This window comes from Cyprinodon variegatus, unplaced genomic scaffold (assembly GCF_000732505.1).
Source record: "Cyprinodon variegatus isolate N-32 unplaced genomic scaffold, C_variegatus-1.0 Scaffold633, whole genome shotgun sequence".
NCBI classification, from domain to species: Eukaryota; Metazoa; Chordata; class Actinopteri; order Cyprinodontiformes; family Cyprinodontidae; genus Cyprinodon; species Cyprinodon variegatus.
The window spans coordinates 312,443-333,697 of NW_015151086.1; the positions used below are offsets into that span (position 1 = coordinate 312,443).

The window sequence follows — 21,255 nt, forward strand, 5'->3', positions numbered from 1 at the left end:
ATTCAGTAAGAAAGAGGGCTGAATTGGTTGGTCGATGGATGGATGGATGGATGGATGGATGGATGGATGGATGGATGGATGGATGGATGGAATAAATGATATCTTTTTTTTCAGTAGTCAGAACCTTATTCAGTTGGATTTCAGCCCATCTACAAGTTTCCAGAACAGGTAAAATCTCTTTTAGTTGCCTTCTATTTCTGTCTTAACTTGTGGTTCGAATTGTAAGCAAACAAACACCTTCTTCCACTCACATGCAAAAGGGGAGTGAAAGTAAAAAAAAAAGAAAAACAACCAATGTGTTTTTGGCATGTTTTAACCTGTAAATACCGAAATTTAACTGTCTTTAATTCAGCACTATTGTTTTCCTCTATGTCTAACTGTATGTACAAAGCAAAAGGTTTTTTTAATAAATTATATCTCTGTCTTTATATATATATATTGACTTATATATATATATATATATATCATATACTAAATTGTATTTACACTGAAAAGACCAGAACTACTTGTTCCGAAAAGTGGATTATATACAAATGGGCTTAGCTTTTCTACTTGCATCATTGTACAGGATTGAGCTTCCATTGGAAATAATAAACAAAAAATAACAAAAAAAACAAAACAAACCATGGGCAGTAATTCTACCACTCATGCTCACAACTGCCATCCTAGTGAACGTAATAGAGCCAGTAGACCAGATTAAAGAAGGTGAATGTGATTGGGAAGATGACTCGAGACCACTTGTCTATGGCGTTGACGTCCGTGAGGTCTGGGATCTTGACTTTGAGTTGGGAGGCCCTCCTCCGCAGGCGGCTCTTCTTGTGTCCAATTGGCCGGTCTAGGGCCGGTCGGCCATAAAGGTCGCGACTCGTCATTGGCTTGCGGTATTGTATGCTGGCGCTGTCGTAGGAGAACATGGTAGCTCGAGGATCGTTGAGGGCCCCCATCATGTCTGCCCCGCCCATTTCAGTTGGGAGATTCGTCAGGAGGATGTTGCCATGAGCATCAACCTTCAAAGGAGCAGAGATTTCAGTCTTATCCTTTGTTTGTTTACCACTTTCATTTAAATGATGTTATACCATTATTCCAAAGCTGTGCAGTCTGTATTTCTTCCTATCAATATGGGGAGGGTGCATGTTTCCATGGTTTTAACTAAGCACAGCTTCAAGTCAATTCTCCACTTCATTATTTTATTCCTCAATATTGTACCCGTTTAATACCATTGCCTTTATATCCTATGTCTTTTTAATTCATACGTATATATATTTACATACATACTTATTTTTGTATCAGTTTAATTTTCTTGTAGTAGAAAAAAAATCACATTTGGAGACCAACAGTCATACAACTGCTTACACGCCATTAATAATATATTTCATAATAATTTCTGCAAACTTAGCATTCTACCCTAATTCCATTTATTCATGATTCTGAAATGAAATATCATTGCCAATCGGATTAAAACAGCTGAGTGGTTTTCTGCTGATTGGTATAATTCATTGGATTCATAAAATTAGGTTTTCTCCAATTAAAATACAAGCAGAGTGAATAAATAATTAATTAAATGCTCAGCTGTCAAAGCAGGTCTAAAACATCCACTTTATATGTATGAAATGATACATGGTGTGAAACGTCCTGATGCAGACAGCTCCGATTCAAATTCAATCTACAAAGGTACATAATAATTAAAGTATTTAATGACTCCTAATTAACCTTGAGCACCCAGCACCTTTTTGTGCAAGTTTTTCTAAACTGAACTGTATCGATTATGCAAAACCAACATTTTAGCATTAAAACTAAGATCAACTTAAAAATAACAAGACTTTTTTGTACACATTTGGTTAATAAAATAATCATATCATTATATCTGTGTCAGTGAAGAAAATAATTCTTCATGCTTATTTAGTTCCTTAAATATCTGTATTTTTACTTTCTTCACCCACCTGCACTTTATTGCTCTCCAAGCGGCCCTTATTCTCATTGTTGGACTTAGCAGCCTTTTCTGCTGCTTTCTTTTGTAGGTGAGGACCACGGCCGAAGAAAATATAGTTAACAAATGCATACTCCAGCAAGGCCAGGAAAACAAACACGAAGCAACCCATGAGGTAAATATCAATGGCTTTGACGTAGGGGATCTTTGGCAGTGTCTCCCTCAGATGGGTGTTGATGGTGGTCATGGTCAGCACAGTGGTTATACCTGCAGATTTTATGGGGAAACAGAAGATACTCAGAATTATTATAAATATATTCATATTAATCCATCACTCTTTTTCTAACAACCTGCCAAAGGTCAACCAGAACAGCTTTCTTCTTGTGTCTACAATACTTTTTGATCCAGTAAAAACATCTTCCTGCTCAATTGGGGGTGTCTTATAGTCTCCAAAACAAAATAATTTATCAATTGACAATGTAAAAAAACAAAAAATAGTAAAATTAGACAATTTAAGTTTTATGCATATATATTATTATTCCATCTTCTAAATCTTAATAAGCTTTGAAGTAAACCATAATTAGTCTTTGAGTGTTAATTACCTAAAACAGAAGAAACAAGGTCCTGGTTTATATAAATTTATATAAAATCCTTAATAAATTATGTCTAATTAAACATGGCTATAAAATGGTTTATTTGCAAAAAACAGATAAGTGTGAAACTGTCTTTTTAGAAACTGATTCAATTTGAGATAAGGAAATAAAAGGTGGCTTTCTCCACGTCATAATTTAATCTGCCTCTGCTAAACAACAATTTTTTAACAAGTATGCAAGGAAATATGCAATGAACCCTTAAAAAGTTATATCAAATGTAATTTAAGGCACAAACAGAGAATTATTTAAATTTTTTGTAAAGAATGAGAAACTAAAAGCGCAATAAGCGAAAATTTTTTTTTAGAAATAATATATGCAAGCAGTGGTATATAAAAGGCTAAACAATAGAAGAGCACACAGAAATATATGTAAGTGAATACTGTTTAAAAAATTTTTTTAACTATTTTGGAAAACTAGAAAAGACGGAATAATTCAACCTCATACTTCCCCATCAGTCTGTTAAACAGGAGAAAGTTGTGGGAAGAAAGGGGGAATGTTTATGCTTCTTGAGGTAAAAAATTGATGGAGACAGTAACTAGGTAAAACTGGTCTCTTTTGTATAATTTTCTACTATAGATACATTTGATGAATCTAATACATTTAAAATTAGGCACTGATGATCACTGACCTAATGCCACTCTTGCAGCGGAGGCATCATAGTTGATCCAGAAGGAGACCCAGGACAGGATGGTGATCAGGATGGATGGCATGTAGGTCTGCAGGATGAAATAGCCAATATTCCTTTTGAGTTTAAAACTCAGTGACAGACGTGGATACGAACCTGTTTGGTCAAGAAAATGGTAGAAAACTTGTGAACAAATTAGTGATAAAAGAAAAATAAGAAATAACATAATCTGCTATGATTCTGTTTCTGCACAATATTTGCTTACTGTTTCCATTCTTGGTCAGTACAGACTCAGTAAATAATCAATATTTACCAGAATTAAAACAAAATACTGTCTACAGATTGTATCTAATATTGTTTATTTAACAAGTTTTGTTGTTACCTGTGGCAAACACGGCTTTCTTAGAGAGAGTTTGGTAGTCAATTATGGAGAACTGAGGCAGCTCAATGTTCTCCACACCAGTGACTGATCCAGCATTGCTTCCACCCTGCCAGTAAAACTCGATGTCATCTGTAGTGTATCCATCTACGAGGAAGGAGGAAAAGATATACACACAAAAATAAGTTTTATTTGGGTACTCGCATGAGTAAGGATCAGGATAAGAGATCATAATAATCAGTTTAAATGGAGTTTACAGACTTAAATACATGTAATTTGCTGAAATAACAACCCCCACTGTTGTTCTATTTAAGCCAAAACTGTACAAAGGATGTTAAAAACATCTTGCATTTAAAATAAAAAGCTTTTATCATCTAAAATACTGACAGTGATAATGTAGATAGTAAGACTACAGGAGTGTCATTTTATTTGGATAACAGTCATCTTTTTATGTTGAACAGTACATTTGTGTATGTTTTCCTCTTAGCCATTCTTGGGTGTCTTTAGCTTTGTGTTTTGGGTCTGTTATAAGACTCCATTACTGTGACTGAGACCAAGCTTTCTGACACGGGCAGTTTGGGCAGCACATTTCTCTCCAGAATCCTCTGATATTCTTAAGATTGCCAAATGGGCAAAATATAACAGCCTGCTCCGTGTTTTACAGTAGGCACTTTATTCTTTTCTTGATATGCTTCATATAACCATCTGTGAACATTAAGCTGATGTGCCTTGGATAAACATTACATGTTTGTCTCATCTTTAGGACATTTGTGACTTTTCAACATGTAGTTTGATAAATTCAAGTCTGTTTTTTTTTTTTTTCTGTTTGTTTTCAACAATGGTGTTCTCCTTGGTCATCTCCCATTAGGTACATTTTGGCTAAAATAACATACTGTAGATGGTGGGAGCTTACACTGATCTTCCATGAACTTGAGGTTCACCTTTAATCTATTTAGATATTTTTCTGGGCTCTTTTGTCACCATTCATATTATCAGTGTTTTTGATTTGTCATAATTTTCCTCCTGCAGTCACATTCAGGGACGTTGGCAACAGTTCCATGGATCTTACATTTCTGAATAATATGGGCAGCTTAGTCACAGGAAGATCAAGCTGCTAGGATATGGTCTCATAGCCTTTACCTTTAACAGGCTGGTGTACAATGCTCTTTATAATCTCCTGCGACAACAATTCCCATTGCTTCCTTTGATCCATGTTGAATGTCGTACACGCCTTGTCGACAAACAGCACAGTGACTCCCTCCAGACCTATATATATATATATATATATATATATATATATATATATATATATATATATATATATGGGAACGATTTTTGGCCCTGGCATTTTTCCATCTACACCGGCCCTCTTATGCGCAACATATTTTTGCAAAATATTGAAACATAAATTCGCCAAATCTAAGAGGAACAATAATTTAGTTTGTTGCAAGGATTATACAGTTTGAAGAAATAGAAAATGACACCATATGGCAACCGTCACAAGGATGTGCATGACAAGAAAGGGCTATATATACTGCCATCATCAATTAGGTAGTTCATATTGTATTAGTTCTTGAGCTCCTTGAGTTATTTACTGTCACAGGTAAGTGATTCGGCCAGAGAGTAAGTATTAGGACCGGTATCACAGATTACCAGTCCGAGCCTGAATATATGCCCACCGACTGACAACAAGATTATAGACACCTGTGATGCTAATTAGTGGACGCAACCTGATTAAACATGTCCCCTTCACATTTTTTCAGTCTGGTCTAAGGGCACCATCATTTTGTCCCTGACCTGTTTCATGAGTTTATTTAGTAATTTTGTTGAAGCATGGGTGAAAAGCAATATTTTACATCCATATGTTCATTTTGACATAATTTTTATTACCTCCCCAAGGAAATTATGTTGTAGGAGAGTTTGTGTGTTTGTCTGTCTGTGTACATGATAACTTGAAAGACAATGGACAGATTTTAATTACATCTTTATCAGAGATTTCACTTATGCCAAGAAATAATCTATAAAATATTGGTGATAATCCAGGTCATAATCTTTATACAGGAATTTTTGAGAGATTCTCTAAAATTGTGAGATAGGGATAGTTGGCAGAACAAGCAGTTCCCCTTTAAACCAGAGGGTGGCAGCAGCGACTATTGACAGCTTCAGCATCGGACGCAAAAATTCTGGAGGTATTTTGCTGAAGACAAAAACACCAAAAAGGGGAAGTTGTTTTTTGTTAGAAGGATAAAATGAACACGGAGATAAACTTTGTTCTCAAGCATAACATTTCTGCTGATTGGGGACATTGCTTTATCCCGTTGACTGCCTATTTGCCTTTTTGTTCTATGTTGTACAAAGTAGGCTAGTTGTAAGTTAAGTTGAGTTGCACTAGCAAGAGATTTTACCTAAAATATAGTTAAACTGGAGTTAAATTATTATTGTTCCTTTGTTTGAATGGAAGTTGTTGTGAATTTATTCCATATTTGAGCTTCAGTTACACTTTCATCTGTTATCCTTAGACACAGACACTTGGGTTCGTGCTCACAGGGAAAAAACTTAAAAGTCTATAAGTTATTTGATTAAAAATGTAATAACATAAATGCATACAAAGGCACAATATTAGTTAACAATTCATTAAGGGAACAAAATCCTTCCTAATACACCTGTACCTATGTACCTATGTATTTCTGCTATTCTTGGAGTAGGCTAAAAGATGGCCAAAAGTATCCTGACATCTCAAGATAAAAATATATATTTAAAAAACAGGTTAGAAAGAATTCATCCATCAGTCAGGACAGGATTAAAGAGTAAACTTGAGGTTTTTGGATTGTAGTGAATAACAGTTAGGGACATTATGCTCAAACAGAAAAGCAGTGAACCCTCCCAGGAGTGTCAATCAAAATTACTCCAAGACCACACATTCAGCTGATCCGGTCATAAAACAACCCAGAACAATCTTTAAAGCACCCATGAGATAATTGTCTCAGTTTGTCATTTTTTTCCGATTCAACAAGAAGAAAAATAATTGCAAAAATGGTATCCGCGGCAGAGTTCCAGATGAAACCACTACAGCAAATCTACCAAAAAATAAATATAATATAAGGATATTAGTATTACAAAAAAAAAACACCACTCAAGTAATTAATGGTAACAGTAATTATGTACTCTGCCTCTTTGAGACCTTTATAATATTAATGGAATGTTTTGTTCTCCGAATTGAACAGGCTACTCATGTTAAAAACCCTCAAGTGAGGCTAAAATAAACCAGGATGGTAGGTGGAAGGTGGCACACCATCTTTTAGGTTTATGGGGCAGTAACTTTTTCTTCTTTTTAATACACAATACCTAGCTCATTTGGAACATGTCAGTTTATTAATTCAGAACACATGTCATCTCAAGGCACTTTGCACTTCAGCAGATCATACAGTCAAATTGATTCAAAGTTTATATCTTAGGAAAACCAGTTAATTGCATAGACTTATTGATTTGAAGGCAATCCCTCACACTAAGCATGCTTGTAGCCACAGTGGAGAGGAAAAACTCCCTTTTAACAGGAAGAAACCTCCAGCAGAACCAGGATCAGTGTGAGCGGCCATCTGCTGAGGCCGACTGGGGTTAAAGGAGACAGAAGCAGAGATACAAAAGGCAGCTTTAAAAAGAAACCCCGTCCAGGAAACACACAGGAATAAAGGAACTTATTATTGGAGGAACGCACTTTGCACTTGTTCATGTTGGCCTCGTGGTTAGAGCAATGTGCTTGTGGTCTGGGAAGATTGCAAGTACACCACAGCCTGCACTATGGGTCTCTGAGCAAGACCTTAACCCCACATTGCTCCCCAGCCACTGCACACTGGCAGCCCATTGCTCCAACATCGGGATTGGTTAATTTCTCCATTGCGAGATCAATAAAGTTATATCTATATTTTCTATTATGTTTGTCTGATTATGTAAACCGTTTAGGTTTCTGTTTAGATTAGAGAAAATAAAAATAAAACATTGACAAAATCTGTAATGTAGCAAACAGTTTTAAGGAACTATACTTGAAGGCGGAAGGGTGCTAATTATTTTTGATCAGGCAATAAAAAGGAAACAAAAGCTGCAGATTTCAGCTAAATATGTCGCCTAATATCCTTTGTCCTCACCACTCAAAGCTGACAGTTTTTCATAAATCCCCTACATTCTTCAAGCTGTTTGACATCATCTAGTTTCCCAGAGGCACAGTAGGACCAAAAATAAAGCCCTTTGCTTTACTGTCCCTGGCAGATCTCTGGGCTACGGCTATAGTCTGAAACAGAGAGTGACCGGGCCCCTGATTCCCCATCAGTAATTAGAACCATCTAATTGGGCCAATGTGTTCCTTCTTTCAGGCTTTTCATCTTATCTGCACGCAGCTGAAAGATTTCTGGGAATTAATAGCTTATCAGGAGCAGAAGAGCTTCATTATGCTTCTCCTTCATTTTTCTCATTCTTTTGTGTGAGAAAGGGAGCATTTTAGAATGGTTTAAGTGAACAATTAAAGTAATTTAAACAAGGTGAAGGGTTTAAAAGAAGAGCAGACGACTTCAATGGGTTAGGGTATCCTCCTCAATTTGATGAAAAAAAATCAGTTTGAGGGTTTGCTCTTGCCAAAGTTGGATCAAATTGAGCTATCGGCACCGTTTCTTCTGTTATGTTTGGTGGATACTTTATTTGTCTGATTCTTAAACAATCTCTCATCAAAAAACATTTCCAGCATGCATGCAATTGGAGTCTGGGATAGCCATAAAATAAAGGCTTTTTTAAATTTAGCTGAGCTGATTAAATGATGATTTGTTTAAGATTTGGAATGAGCCCCATAATCTAATTGGCTTGGGTGTAGAAAACAATAATTTGTACAATAAAACACATCCCTTTATCTTCGCACCTGAGCTTTATGTTCTCACACTGCAGGTTTCCTGGTGTTTCCTTGAGTTTGCAAAAGCAGGAGGGGAGGCAGATCTTTCAGTTGTCAGGTACTTGTGGTGTGAAACATCTTCCCTCATTTTAACCATAATATTAGTGTAAATAGTAAATAACCTCTTTACTGTCATCTATAGGCTCTAACTTTTACATTATGATTAAAATTACACTGGCCTGGATCGGTTTATGATAGAAAACCAAATATAATAAAAAAATCCGTCAATCCAGTCAATGGGCGAGAGGCGGGGTACACCCTGGACAGGTTGCCAGTCCATCGCAGGGCAACACAGAGACAAACAACCATTCACACACTCACACCTAAGGAGAATTTAGACAAGTCAATTAACCTAACAGTCTTGTTTTTGGACTGTGGGAGGAAGCCGGAGTACCCGGAGAGAACCCACGCATGCTCAGGGAGAACATGCAAACTCCATGCAGAAAGACCCCGGGCCAGGAATCAAACCTAGATCCTTCTTGTGCTATCCACTGTTCCGCTAAACAGCTCCTAATAAAAAAAATACCTTTAAATATTAAGCAGGTTCCACAGAATATTTATAATATGAACAATGTCTTAGCACACTGATGCTTTGATTAAGCATTTATTTGCCTGGAATTCAACTTTTATTTAAGATAAATAGATTTGAAAAACATAACTGAAATAAATAGATTTTTTTTTTTACTTTTATCACTTTACCAATGTTATCAGAAATAAGATTTTATATCATTCTGATGTATTTGATCTCTATTGTATTGTCAAGTCCTTGAGTTTAAGTGCTTCCAGATTTGCAGACTTAACTTTGAAGTTCTTGATATTACACTGACTGTATTTAATAAGACAGCATAGGGGCACATGCATGAGCATTCTTCTGCTATATTATAAAAAAAAAAACTGACATATGACGTCACTTTATAACGGAACTTGAGTGTTTCTTAGCACTGAGCAGAATCTCATCACTACGCGATAAAAATTTTCAAACCTAAATCAGTTTAATTTGTTAAACAAAAAGAGGAAGTTGGGAGATCTACTTTAACATACATCAGAAAAGCTAAATACCCCCCCCCCCCCCCCACCATCAGATTAATCTTTTTTACTTCATCTTTATCAAACATCAGCATGGACGAAATTTTTTATTTATTTACGTATTATATATAACTTTAGCATGTTTTATAGTAGTTCTTCTGTTTGTTTCTCTTGCATCTCTGCAATCCCTCTCCTGACACAATATGTGGATGCAAGACATGAACAACTGGACAATTTGGGGTGCAACAATCCATTTAGAATAAAAACACATAGTTTTACAATTATTAAGAGCTTGGATATATAAAATCACATCCATATTGTATTTTATTTTCCTTTTTAGATGATAATTATGTATAACTATATTACAGTTGATGTATCAGCACTTTTAATAAAACAAATATATTTTACAAGGTTATTGAAAGCTTTATTATGAGGAGGAGGATCTTGAATTCGATATGCTGCTTTATGGAGCTCTTAAAAGTGTTTTACACAGTTCTTTAAGTGTAACTTACACTTTGAATTTTAAAGAAGTCTCATATGTCCCTCTTACTTTTTCAGATATCCTGGCTGCGAGTCTAATAACCAAACAAACACACAAAGACATACATGCACATGAGACCAATTAAAAGATTTGTGTAAATTAATACACCTGATATTACAACCCTTCTAGATTACATGACCCAAGATAAGAAAAAAAATGCCTGATTTACAGAAGCAGACTCCTTCAGCAACTATTGTCTTTTGCAGACCTACATTTTTCAACCAGACTTTTTAAAAACCCCAATCAGTAGCACATCAGATCCGATCAGGAGCTTATGGGCTGTCTAAACTCAGGGAAGCTGGCCTCAGCTTGAGCTGCGGTTTTCTGCTTGGTCCTAGCGCCCAATAATTGTCTGCGTACTTTAGCATAACCTTGTTTTTTTGGGACAGTAAAAACTTGCAGGGGACCAAAACAGACTTTTGAAAAAGCCCTCCCCCCTGCCCAAATTACATCCGTGAACATCAGGGATAGTAAATGATGCAAATAAGAATTAGCGTATGTTCTGTAGGCAAACTATTGTTTTATCCTATGGTGATAATGCACTGTACAGATTGTTTTTTTGGGGGTCTTAAACCACTGTATTAATTTTGGACAATGGGGACCAATATCCATCCAAATATCAACTGTGATCATTGGTGTAAGAAGACAATGCAGTTTTGCTCTACTGCGAGTAGAATATCCGCCAACCACACACACATCCACCCACCCCATCCCCTCTCCAAGACACTCCCACAAGATATGCAATCCTGCCCTCCAGAGTGCTTTTAGGACAAAGTAACTGCTTTATGATTTTGTCATCCTCTTTCAGGGCTGATTTTGGGCCAGCCACAATAAAGAAGCAGCATCATGGAAGAACACAAGCCAAGGACCTCATTCTGCAGACTGATCAAAGGCTAAGTGGACTTGGTGGCTAACTTCAGCACCACATTTATTGAAAAAATTCGTTCAACAACATTTCTCTCTGAGTTTCAGGACCTTTCAGATGCCTTAAGAGACCAGACGTTTCAAACATCTGGAAGAAAGGGGAGCTCTGCTGCTATGGGCCTGCCATGCTAAACTGCTAAATACTGGAGACAACTCTTTCAAAACAAATCTGGCAAATTTACAACAAGAGTTTCCGGCAAAAGAAATGCTGTTTTTTATTTTGTTTTTAATGATTTTTAAACATTTCATGTGTTTACTGTTGTGACAGACAAGCTGAGAACTTGCGCAGCACGGTACACAAGCTTATAAGCTTTGAACTGTTTATAAATTTAAGAAAAACTCTCTTTCACTACGGTTTTAAAGACTAACTTAATGTAACTTGTGTTTCCTAATACATGTTGTGTTTCCACACAGCACAATTTGATTACCAAAATATGAGCAAAGTGTCCTTCATGATGAATCCCCTCATGTCTGCTAACCACAAGCTCAATCAAAGAAGGTTAAGAATCACTTAACTAAAGGTTATTGGGTTCTAATAAGGCAATTCATTTCATAAAACATGCTTTTGCCAAATACTGTTTTATTAACATCCTTGAATTGCATTGTGAATTGGATTGAAAACTTTCCAATTGCTCTAAAATAGTTAAAAGCTACATTTAAAATTCTTAGATTAACTTTAGTCCACAAACATAAAATCCATGCCTTAATGAGATCATGCCTTAATGTGAGATCATTTTATTGATTGTGGTTTTTAACTATGTGTTTTTCCTTCTTTTTACACAGCTTAGTTTATTTGAGTTTCAATAGTCAAGGCTTTCCTCATCCTGCTTCTAGTTCATTTAAAAATAAAATCTCTCAACATCAATTATATAAAAACATTTTGAATGTTTTTTCCATTTCATGGTAGGGCATTGTTAAGTTCCAAAATTCCAGCTTCCCCTGTTTTTCATATATGTATAAAGAAAAAAGGCTAATTTGCAGGCCTCTACTGGTTACGTTTCTGCAGAAAGCTATAATGAAAAAAAAAAAAAAAAACCTCATAAAACAAAGTATGAAGGTAAATGTTTTTTTTTTCAAAGCTTATATGGCTTTCTTGCCATTCTCATGATTTATCCAAGAGTCTCTAGGTGGAAAGGTGCTCCATGCTCTCTAAATGTAGATATATATAATGTGTGAGACTTTAACAATTCATGTCAGCATTGTTAATTATTCAACAGAGGCCCTCCGGACAGGTCCGGTCAAACGGAACTGTCAGTTTGCATTAGCTGGCCAAAAGCTGAGGCAGAAGATTCTGATCTCAGAAAACAGTTTTACCGGTACACTGATGTCTCCACAAACTTTAATAAAAATGTAACCTTTGATATGTTAAATCAACATGAGTACTCAATAGAAATGTTCCATCCATTTTCCATCACGCTTTATCTCAGCTGGGATAACGAGGGGTGCTGGTGCCTATCTCAAGCTCCCATACAGAGACAAACAGGACAAACAAGCATTCACGCACACACTCACACCCAAGGAGAATTTAGAGAAGCCAATTAACCATCATGTTAACAGTCATGTTTTTGGACTGTGGGAGGAAGCCGGAGTACCCGGAGAGAACCCACACATGCTCAGGGTGAACATGCAAACTCCATGCAGAAAGACCCTGGGCCAGGAATCGAACCTGGAACGTTCTTGCTATAAGGCAGCAGTGCAATGGAAATATTTTGTTAATCTAATTTTATTTTAATATAAAACATAGATGTAGAAATATTTTAAAAGGAAAATGAGCCCTCAACTGAGAGGCATACATTGATGAAGGAAGTGTAGGAAGTTATTTTGGGGTCTTCCATGTTTTATTTTTTAATTGGCCCTACCTAGAGCATAATTTGCCCGGTTAGTTAGTTGGTATGCTGGACAGGCGGACAGAGGGATGGATAAACAACTTTATTGATGGATGGAGTTTAAAACGTAAGGTTAATAACCAGTTGGAATGCTAATGTTGTACATCTATAATCAGCTAAATTTACAAATTTGATCAACACATAAGTCTCCACATTATAAGTCTTTCTTTACATGATTAAGCTTGCTTTTATAGGTTCGTCACACAATGTTTTCTTTAAATATATTTTAGTTCTGATCATGTTTTGTATGTGAGAGTGTCTAGTTTCACCTCATAAACCTAAAATTTGGATCTGTTCAACAAAGATAATTACAGCTTATTTCAGTGCAGTTATATAATATCTCAGGAACAGACATGCCACACATGTCAAATCAACCATCAGTGATATCCATCCAATCTGACTTAGCATTGCTCAAAATAGTTTGCAAACATTTACACTCTGTTGCTTACAGCTCTCAATCTCCAAGGTGCAGTTCTGCTCATCCAGTGGGTATCTGCGCAGGTCCATCATGCAGGCGGCTGTGGTGGTGATCCTTGGTGGAAAAACAAAGATAATATGGTCACATATCATCCTGAAATCTCAGGGGGCCAGAAATGTACAACTCACAGTACAGACCCTCTAAAACCTTTATCATGCAAAAGCTTTTAAACTTTGACTGGAGAGAAACTATATGTCTTGTTCCCATAATTGCCTTTGCTCTGCTGAGTTGACACCTGCAGCTTCTCTCCCTTTGAAAAGCTTTGTGTTTTAATCTTAATTATCGCAGTGGGGAATTAGGAGTTAACAATAAAACTGGAGGAAATCCTCATTGAAGTTATACAGCTGATGCCACAACCAACTGCTCTCCATACTGACTTAGCCAAACCTTACTTGCAGCCTCATAAACAGTGGCTATGAAAGAGGAAAGGTCACCCTAGATACCCATTGTAGCATGTAGGTATATTACAATTAATGTGATGTAATGGGAAGATAAATTACTTGCATTTTTCTAGTTGACCTGCAATTAGAGTCATGCAGACAGAAAACTTGGCAGTGCAGGGAATACATGGGGCAAACAAACGATCCCTGCACGCTTCAGGTACTTTAATTAGGCCATACATAAAAGTGCAATGTATTTAGGGAAGCCTATTATAATGTATTTATTGTCAAGTTAATTGCATTCAAGCCAAAAGAAATTATTCCCTTTTTTACGCTAATTTACTAATGTGAACAATTTGCGAGGCTCAAAAGTAAAATTTGCAGTAAAGTAGGAATTATACTGTTAGAAAACAATAATAATTTTATGTTTAGGAACTATTGATAAAATACTTTTTTTAGGTGTTACTGAAGAATTAAGAAATGTCTGAACAAACTGATCCTGTGAGAGCCTGTGCTGTGTGGCCTTTCATCATTTACCCATGTAAAGCCTGGTTTGTTTTATGTTTATTATGGAACAAATTATTCCAAAGTCCTCCTATGCCACACAGAATATAATCTTCCCCTGTTAAGCTCTGAGTCTGCCTCAGGGTTTTCTGTCAAATTGTTGTGCCTGGAAACTTTAAATGAGGAGGCAACCAGCAGGATTTCAAAGGAGACAAACACCCTCAATTAAGACCCTTTGATGTAACAGCTCAACTTATTTCTAAGGTACAGCTGACCACCGTACAGAGGAACTAAATTTCAGCTGTGATCACTGGGTAATAAGATATAAACTCTACCAATTGGGGTAGTAAAAAATACATTTCCATCTCCAAGTAATATTCATCTTTTTCTGGTTGAGAACCTTTGCCTAACTTGGAGGAGCTGACTCATCTTTGCTACTTCACACCAAATACTTCCCACTGTGAATATCCCCAATGAACTCTGAGGATGAAGACTTCAAAAAAAAAAAAACACAGATGGAACCACAGCATCTACAAAAAAGACCAAACTAAGGACCCGTCTTCAATTTCTACTACATCCTGTATATAAAGTACACAAAATGATAAGAAATGACTCTAGATTAATCCAACATGCATTTTGACTAGGGGTGGGATTGGCATGGGTGTTGCGATACAATACGTGTCACGACACTTGGGTCACAATACGATATTATAACGATATTGCAATATCACTATATTTTGTAATATTTTTCCGAGTTATCAAATCCAATTTATTTATTTATTTGAAAGGGACAACATGTATTAATGAACACTTGAATTTAGCTAGTTGGCTAGTTACAAGGAAAACATGGTATGTGTAACAAGAAATACAGAGCACAGATTAAACATACATGTAACAATGAAAAAAGACACACAAAACTCATTAAAACACTAGACTGCTTCAGAAGAAATACAATGCAATACCCACAGATGTGATAACATACGTTGAACAGGACTGCATCCTTTCAATACCGAGGTAAATAATGCAAAAGTGCTTTGCTACTAAGGTGCATGGTATTAAATGATGTAGATACTGCTAAGTGCATTTTACCAAATTCTACACTTTAAGGCATCTAATGTACTTACTAGTGATTACAAATGTGGTTACGAAGTAGTGATTGTTTAAATTGTTTCCTAAATGAAATGAAGGTGGCACTTTCCTTGACTGCTATGGGCAATGCATCCCAACATATGCACACGGCAAAAAACAATCTAGAAATAAGTACAATTTGTCTTAAATTTGTAGAAGCAGTTTTATGGTCTTATATATATCCTTAAACGTGGCCCTATACTTACTTAGCAACAAAACAGTACATGCTGAAGGTCAAGTATGAGACTTAGCAATAATAAAGTCTCTAATGCCTTATTCGTACGCAGTTAGATGATGTATGAGGAGGTTTGGCAAAACAGAAAACATCTGTATAAACATTCTTTGAGGGTCGGAGTGACTTTGACGCAGCCCAGCCCACGTGAATTCCAGTAAGCTTTCGACATGATATTCCTGTGCATGTGCAGTTACGTAATGCGATGTGGAAACTATAAATGCCGCCTAGAATGGAGTGAAGGTTGGGGGATAACTGAATTTTGACGAAGCATTGCTGGATGTATGAAGTGTTTAGGACAGCTGTATGAATTCGGTTTTGTAATTAAATGTGTCCCCCCTCTGGATGATAAAATGGTGTGAATCGTGGCCTTCTTTCTGTCATAAGGGAATTCTACCAATGAGCCCCCATAAATTAAGTGAATTTTTCCTTAATTTAAGGAGGTAAATAAGATGATCTGCCAATGTAATAAGATTGATTACTTTAAAAATAAGATAATTAGATATTATTCTCTTGAAATAAGACACAGCAATTATTTTTTTTACTTATTTTAAGTGTAAATTGTCTGTTCCACTGGCAAAGTGCCTCACTTACTTCCTCAAATCAAGATAAAAAGCACTTATTATAAGAAAAAATAGTTAGTTAGATTGAAGTTTTTACAGTGCATCCCTTGACTGAGAGAGAATTCTGGGCAAAGTGCATTTCCTGAACTGGATCTCACAATCCCTTCTCGTTATGCTTTTCGTCCAAGTGACGCAAATTCTATTTTATAAATCTCTCTAAGGGTGGCAGGGCAGAGCCATTTAATGCCCTAAACACTAGATGCATAGATTAAAAAAGCAAATGCTGTTTATGTTTATCAGAAGATATTTATAGTTTAGTTATTCTGGTGTCCATGCTGTTTGGGGTTGGAGTGAGTCCACGTTTTCCATTGTGACTGCCTCAACTACAGATATGGTGCTGCAGAGGTTGTCCATTTTCAATCATTGTTTTAAGTAAAAATTATTAAGAACTGAAAGATCAATATTATATCAGACAGTTTTGGCCAAGCTTAGCTAAGCCTGATCACAACATTGTCACGTTTTGGTTGTGGTTTTGTGCGGACCCAAATGCAGAGGTTGAGGTGAATTCTTGCAGTTTTTAATTATGAAAATGGTTAACAAAGCAGGAATCCAAAAATGTAACAGACCAGAACCAAGGAGACATCAAGGGAAAACACGCACAAGGAGCCAGGGAGAGACAACTGAGAGGACAACAGCGACGACTGGACCAGCAACAACAAGAAACCAACAAGGAGTGACTGCAGAGGAAGAGTATATGTAGCTGACAGACAAAGGGAGGGCTAACGAGCTGACAAGGAGCAGGTGTGAGAGGAGACAACGAGGGAGCCAAGGGGAAAGGAACACACACACACACAAGAGGGCAACAGAGGACGACAGAAAAACATGAGAACTAACATAAATCTAGAAATTACAACAAAAAGGAATTAAACCAATAAAACTAGGAAACATAGAGCAAAGTAAAGCACAATATAACCAAAACAATGACAAACATATTACCTATAATGCACCTCTGCGGACAATTATGAGCATTTTACACATGTGAACTACATAACCAAACTCCAAAGACTCCAAAAGAGCTCTGGAGATCTGATTGAATGAGGGACAGTTTCTCTTTAAAAAGTGTTGAGTAAACATTCCCAAGGATGGTCAAAATGTGATGCTCGTACACCTGTGACAAACTCGCCAAGATGCCGTTGTTTTCTCCTCATCTTACTAGAAGATAATAGAACCTCTTCTGACCTTAGTTATGCCCAAGCAATTGTCTGGTTCTAAAGGGATTCCAGATTACGATAAAGAGCTGCTACCTGCTTTTTCTTACACGTCAGCGAATGGAAATTCTCCATTTGAGATGTTTCACTGGCTTTATGATTTATCTAAAACCTCCTTGTGTTTTCACAGTGTGCAAGAAAAAGATGGACCTTGCAGAAGAGCAGAGGATGAATATTCATGCTTTTATGGGCTTTTAGCGTCCATGACAGTGTAAGAGCTGGGAAAACCTGAAGACAGCTGAACTATTACTGTCAGTGTAAGAAGGTATTAGATGATTTTCTCATTTTAACAAGTCACACTGGCATCCTTTGAAATTTTATTTTAGCTTCCTTTTTGAAAAGATCTTCTCATAACAAAAAGTCTAAAGAAACTGTTATAAAACTCCAAATGTTTCAGGTAAATACATTTCAGTCTGGCTGAAAAAAAGTGAAAGTCTAAAAAAAGAAACTTGCATTCAATTTTCAGGGGGATTTAGGTGGGATTTATTTATTTATTTTTTATCATTCAGAGGAGAGAGGCCTAAAAAGAGCCAAGGTCCTAAAGCACTTTAAAGAATTCAGTATTTTTAACAAGATCTGCTTGCAAAGACATTTCCATCTGATATGCTTCTAGGTATAAGTGTTATAAGCAAAGCAGGTCAGAGGAATAGGATTGTCAAAATAATCAATATAAAAAAATAGCTTATCAGTTGTTTAGTACATGACAATCATTTCTATGATACATTTATAGATCACAACCTGACCCATTTCATCTTCCAAAATTTTCACATGACATAACCAAAACTCTAGGGGCCGACAGGGGCTGTGAAGGTAATTTGCTGATGTGGAAATTGTAGAAAGGGATGCTGTTAAGTTCTGATCCTACCAGTACTAAGCAGAGTAGCTCTACAAACTTCATAATGCATCCTAAAGAAAATGATTAACGGGAATTAAAAATAGTCAGTAACATTCTTGTACAGTATCTGCAACACGAACGGAGCAATGATGTTGGACGGCATAAGCTAACACTATACAGTTTGATAGAAGCACGTTTTATGTACCAGAATTCCCCCATCATCATGTGTTTAAAAGCTCATCTTAGAAACTGGCAATAACAATATTACATGAAGTAAAACATGTCCACACAGCCAGAAGCTGCATGTGTGGACCAGGTCGACGAGGCTTCCCACCTCCACCACCACCCAGTCCTCTCTGCAGCCGACTCTTGCAGATCCCTCTGTGGGTGGTGGGTCTACAGCATCTCATCAAGTGAGTCCAATCTGAACATGATGACTTGATGAGATGACTGGGGTCTGGTGTGCCATTGCTTGGTTGGAAAGTAAACCTGCAGCCACACGGCCCTTTCTGGAACCAGTTTGACACCCCTGGTCTACAGGAGGGTGGGCCCACGTCATCCGTTTTGGGCTGGGCCCGTAGGGAAAGGCCACCCACATGCGAGCCCCAACCCCAGGCTTGGCTCCAGGCTGGGGCCCTGGCTGTGCCATGCCGGGTGATGTCATGGTCCTTGACTTTACTCTCTCCATAAGGGTTTTCTGAGGAGCTCAGTTACCTTGGAGGAGGTCGAAGTAGAGCTGTTGCTCCATATCATAGCCAGCTGAAGTGGCTAGGGCATCTGTTCTGGATGCCTCCTGGTCGCCTCCCTAGGGAGGCGTTCCAGGCATGTCCTCTTCGGAGGTGGTGTCACGCCGGGGTCCCCCCAGAGCAGCTGGAGGAGGTGTGTGTGGATTGGCAAGTCTAGGCATCTCTGATTAGACTGCTGCCTCCAAGACCCGGCCCCAGATAAAGCAGAAGAAAATGAAAGGATGGATGGATGAAATAAAACAATAAGGCAATGAGAAAAAGATTTAAGTATTTCATCTTTATTGTCCTGAGTTGGGCTTCTCAGCTGGCACTAATGAATGCATGTCCAGAGAACAAAAACAACTTCCACTGGATAACAAGTACTGTTTGACTTATATTTGAAATAAGTGACACAAGACAGACATTTTGTAATGTAAGCAAACGTTTTGTTTAGGCTATTCATTTAAGTCACTTTCTTTGCAGCACATTTAAGGTTAAATGATTTCCCAGCCCCCTGAGCACTCTAGCTAGAGGTGTAGGGTTGTCCTCCTATTGGAAGGTGAACCTCTGCTTAGGTCTCACATCTATTACAGCCCTTAACAGATGTTTCCACAGTACTGAGCATTTTTAATCTCAAACTTAATTCAAACTCGACTGATGAAAGCCATGTTGCAGCATGGTGTCGGCCGTATTGTAATAGCACCATAGAATATTCAGCCAGCTGAACTATGGAGCTCTATACCTCCCTCTGAGTTACCATGGTTCCCTTTGGTTTATCACCGAATAAATACTAATATATTAAAGTTTTGGTTGTTTAATAACACAATAAGAAAACATTAGCTAACAAAATTACCTTTAAAAAGCCCTGGTTATCTGCTATTTTCTTACCTTACACTGTTTTTACTGTGATCCCCCTACATTTGGCCTCATGACCACTATGACTCTTGTTGAACAGAAGCTTTTCAGACTGTGCATCAGCTCAGGCCCAGCAGCACAGACTAAACTTAGCCTCTGTGTCATCTTTTCTTTCCCTTACTCAGAGCAGCATTCTCTCACTTGTGACCATGCAACAGATCTGCTGCTGACGATGATGTGAGGGTAAACAAATCTTTGTTGTTGTCTTCCTTATTCCAAGGTGTTGAATTTCCAATATTTGGCCTGAGTGTGTGCCAGTCAAAGCTGAGGTCATTTTGGGAAACCTAAATATAGCCCTCGTCTCAGCAGTGAGCACATTGGATGAATAATTGTCGAAGCCTTTGGGAGATAATGATTCTGCAGCAGAGCAGTGTGAAAGAAATGATCCTCAGTCTTTCAGATACTAGAGCTAAACTAGTGAAGGAAGGAGAAATATCCTCCCAGCAATGTAGGGTTTATGAAAAAGGAAGTGGATAGTCCTCATTTTAGATTGTTATGAAAGAGAGCATTTAGCTGATTGTGGCTTTCACTTTGAAGGTTCATCTAAAAGAGGTTAGAGGTTAAAGCAGCAACAGGTTTAGAATTTTTATAGCGTGCTTTAGACCAGCCTGAATAAAATAATTACAGTTCTTTACTTTTTTCCCATATCTTTTTCAAAAATAAAAATATAACCCCTCCTTAATTGTGTTAACTTTTTTAGATGGAGCTTAAATCTGCTAAAACAACAATTGGTCCTATTGATTTTGAAAATAAATTGAAAGCGAAAGGTGTTGTACTTGAAATGTTCATCTGAATATTTTACATTATAAGAGTTCAGTTTCTCAATGTAATTTTTTTTTGGATTAAATCTTAATTGGGTCTTAAACATCAGGTAGGGCCACACCCTTGTTCCAGATCCGAGCATGGCAACCAGGTGTCAAAGATGAAGATACAAAGATGAAGATGCTGCTCATGTTTTTATTAGTTTTTACAATATAATTGCAATTTAATAAAGCAATAATTTAACATTTGAAAGACACTCAGTTCTGGCTACATCAAATTTAGCAAGAGTAATAGACAAAAGTTCTCATTCCATCCCTTAAGGTGGTGGTAATACGCTAAGAAAGGGGTTTGCCGCCACACAGAGGAGATGAGAATTGCAGCAAACATACATATCTGTGCATGCAAGTAGAGGTAAGAACTGTTTGCACAAAGGTTACAGTAAAATCCTCCAAAGACTGACTCTAGACAAGCAAGCTTTCAAGGTAATGAAAATACTAAAATATGAAGAAAGCTTGTCGTTAGTGCGAGGGGGGATAAAAATTAAATTGCAATATTGTTTTAAACTAAATGT

The 21,255-nt window shown here is 37.1% G+C and overlaps 1 protein-coding gene across 1 annotated transcript in view; it reads right to left on the reverse strand.

Annotated features, from left to right (window-relative positions):
• Positions 1-51: 51 nt before the first annotated feature.
• The window catches only part of gabrb1 (gamma-aminobutyric acid (GABA) A receptor, beta 1), a 56,350-nt gene continuing 35,146 nt past the window's right edge, over positions 52-21,255 (reverse strand). Inside the window, exons 5-9 of the mRNA XM_015393268.1 lie at positions 13,344-13,426; positions 3,588-3,731; positions 3,209-3,361; positions 1,941-2,194; positions 52-1,007 (exon numbers count right to left, since the gene is read on the reverse strand). Of these exons, the coding sequence (XP_015248754.1) occupies positions 666-1,007; positions 1,941-2,194; positions 3,209-3,361; positions 3,588-3,731; positions 13,344-13,426 (976 nt within the window). The 3' untranslated portion in view covers positions 52-665. The remainder of the gene's footprint in view (positions 1,008-1,940; positions 2,195-3,208; positions 3,362-3,587; positions 3,732-13,343; positions 13,427-21,255) is intronic.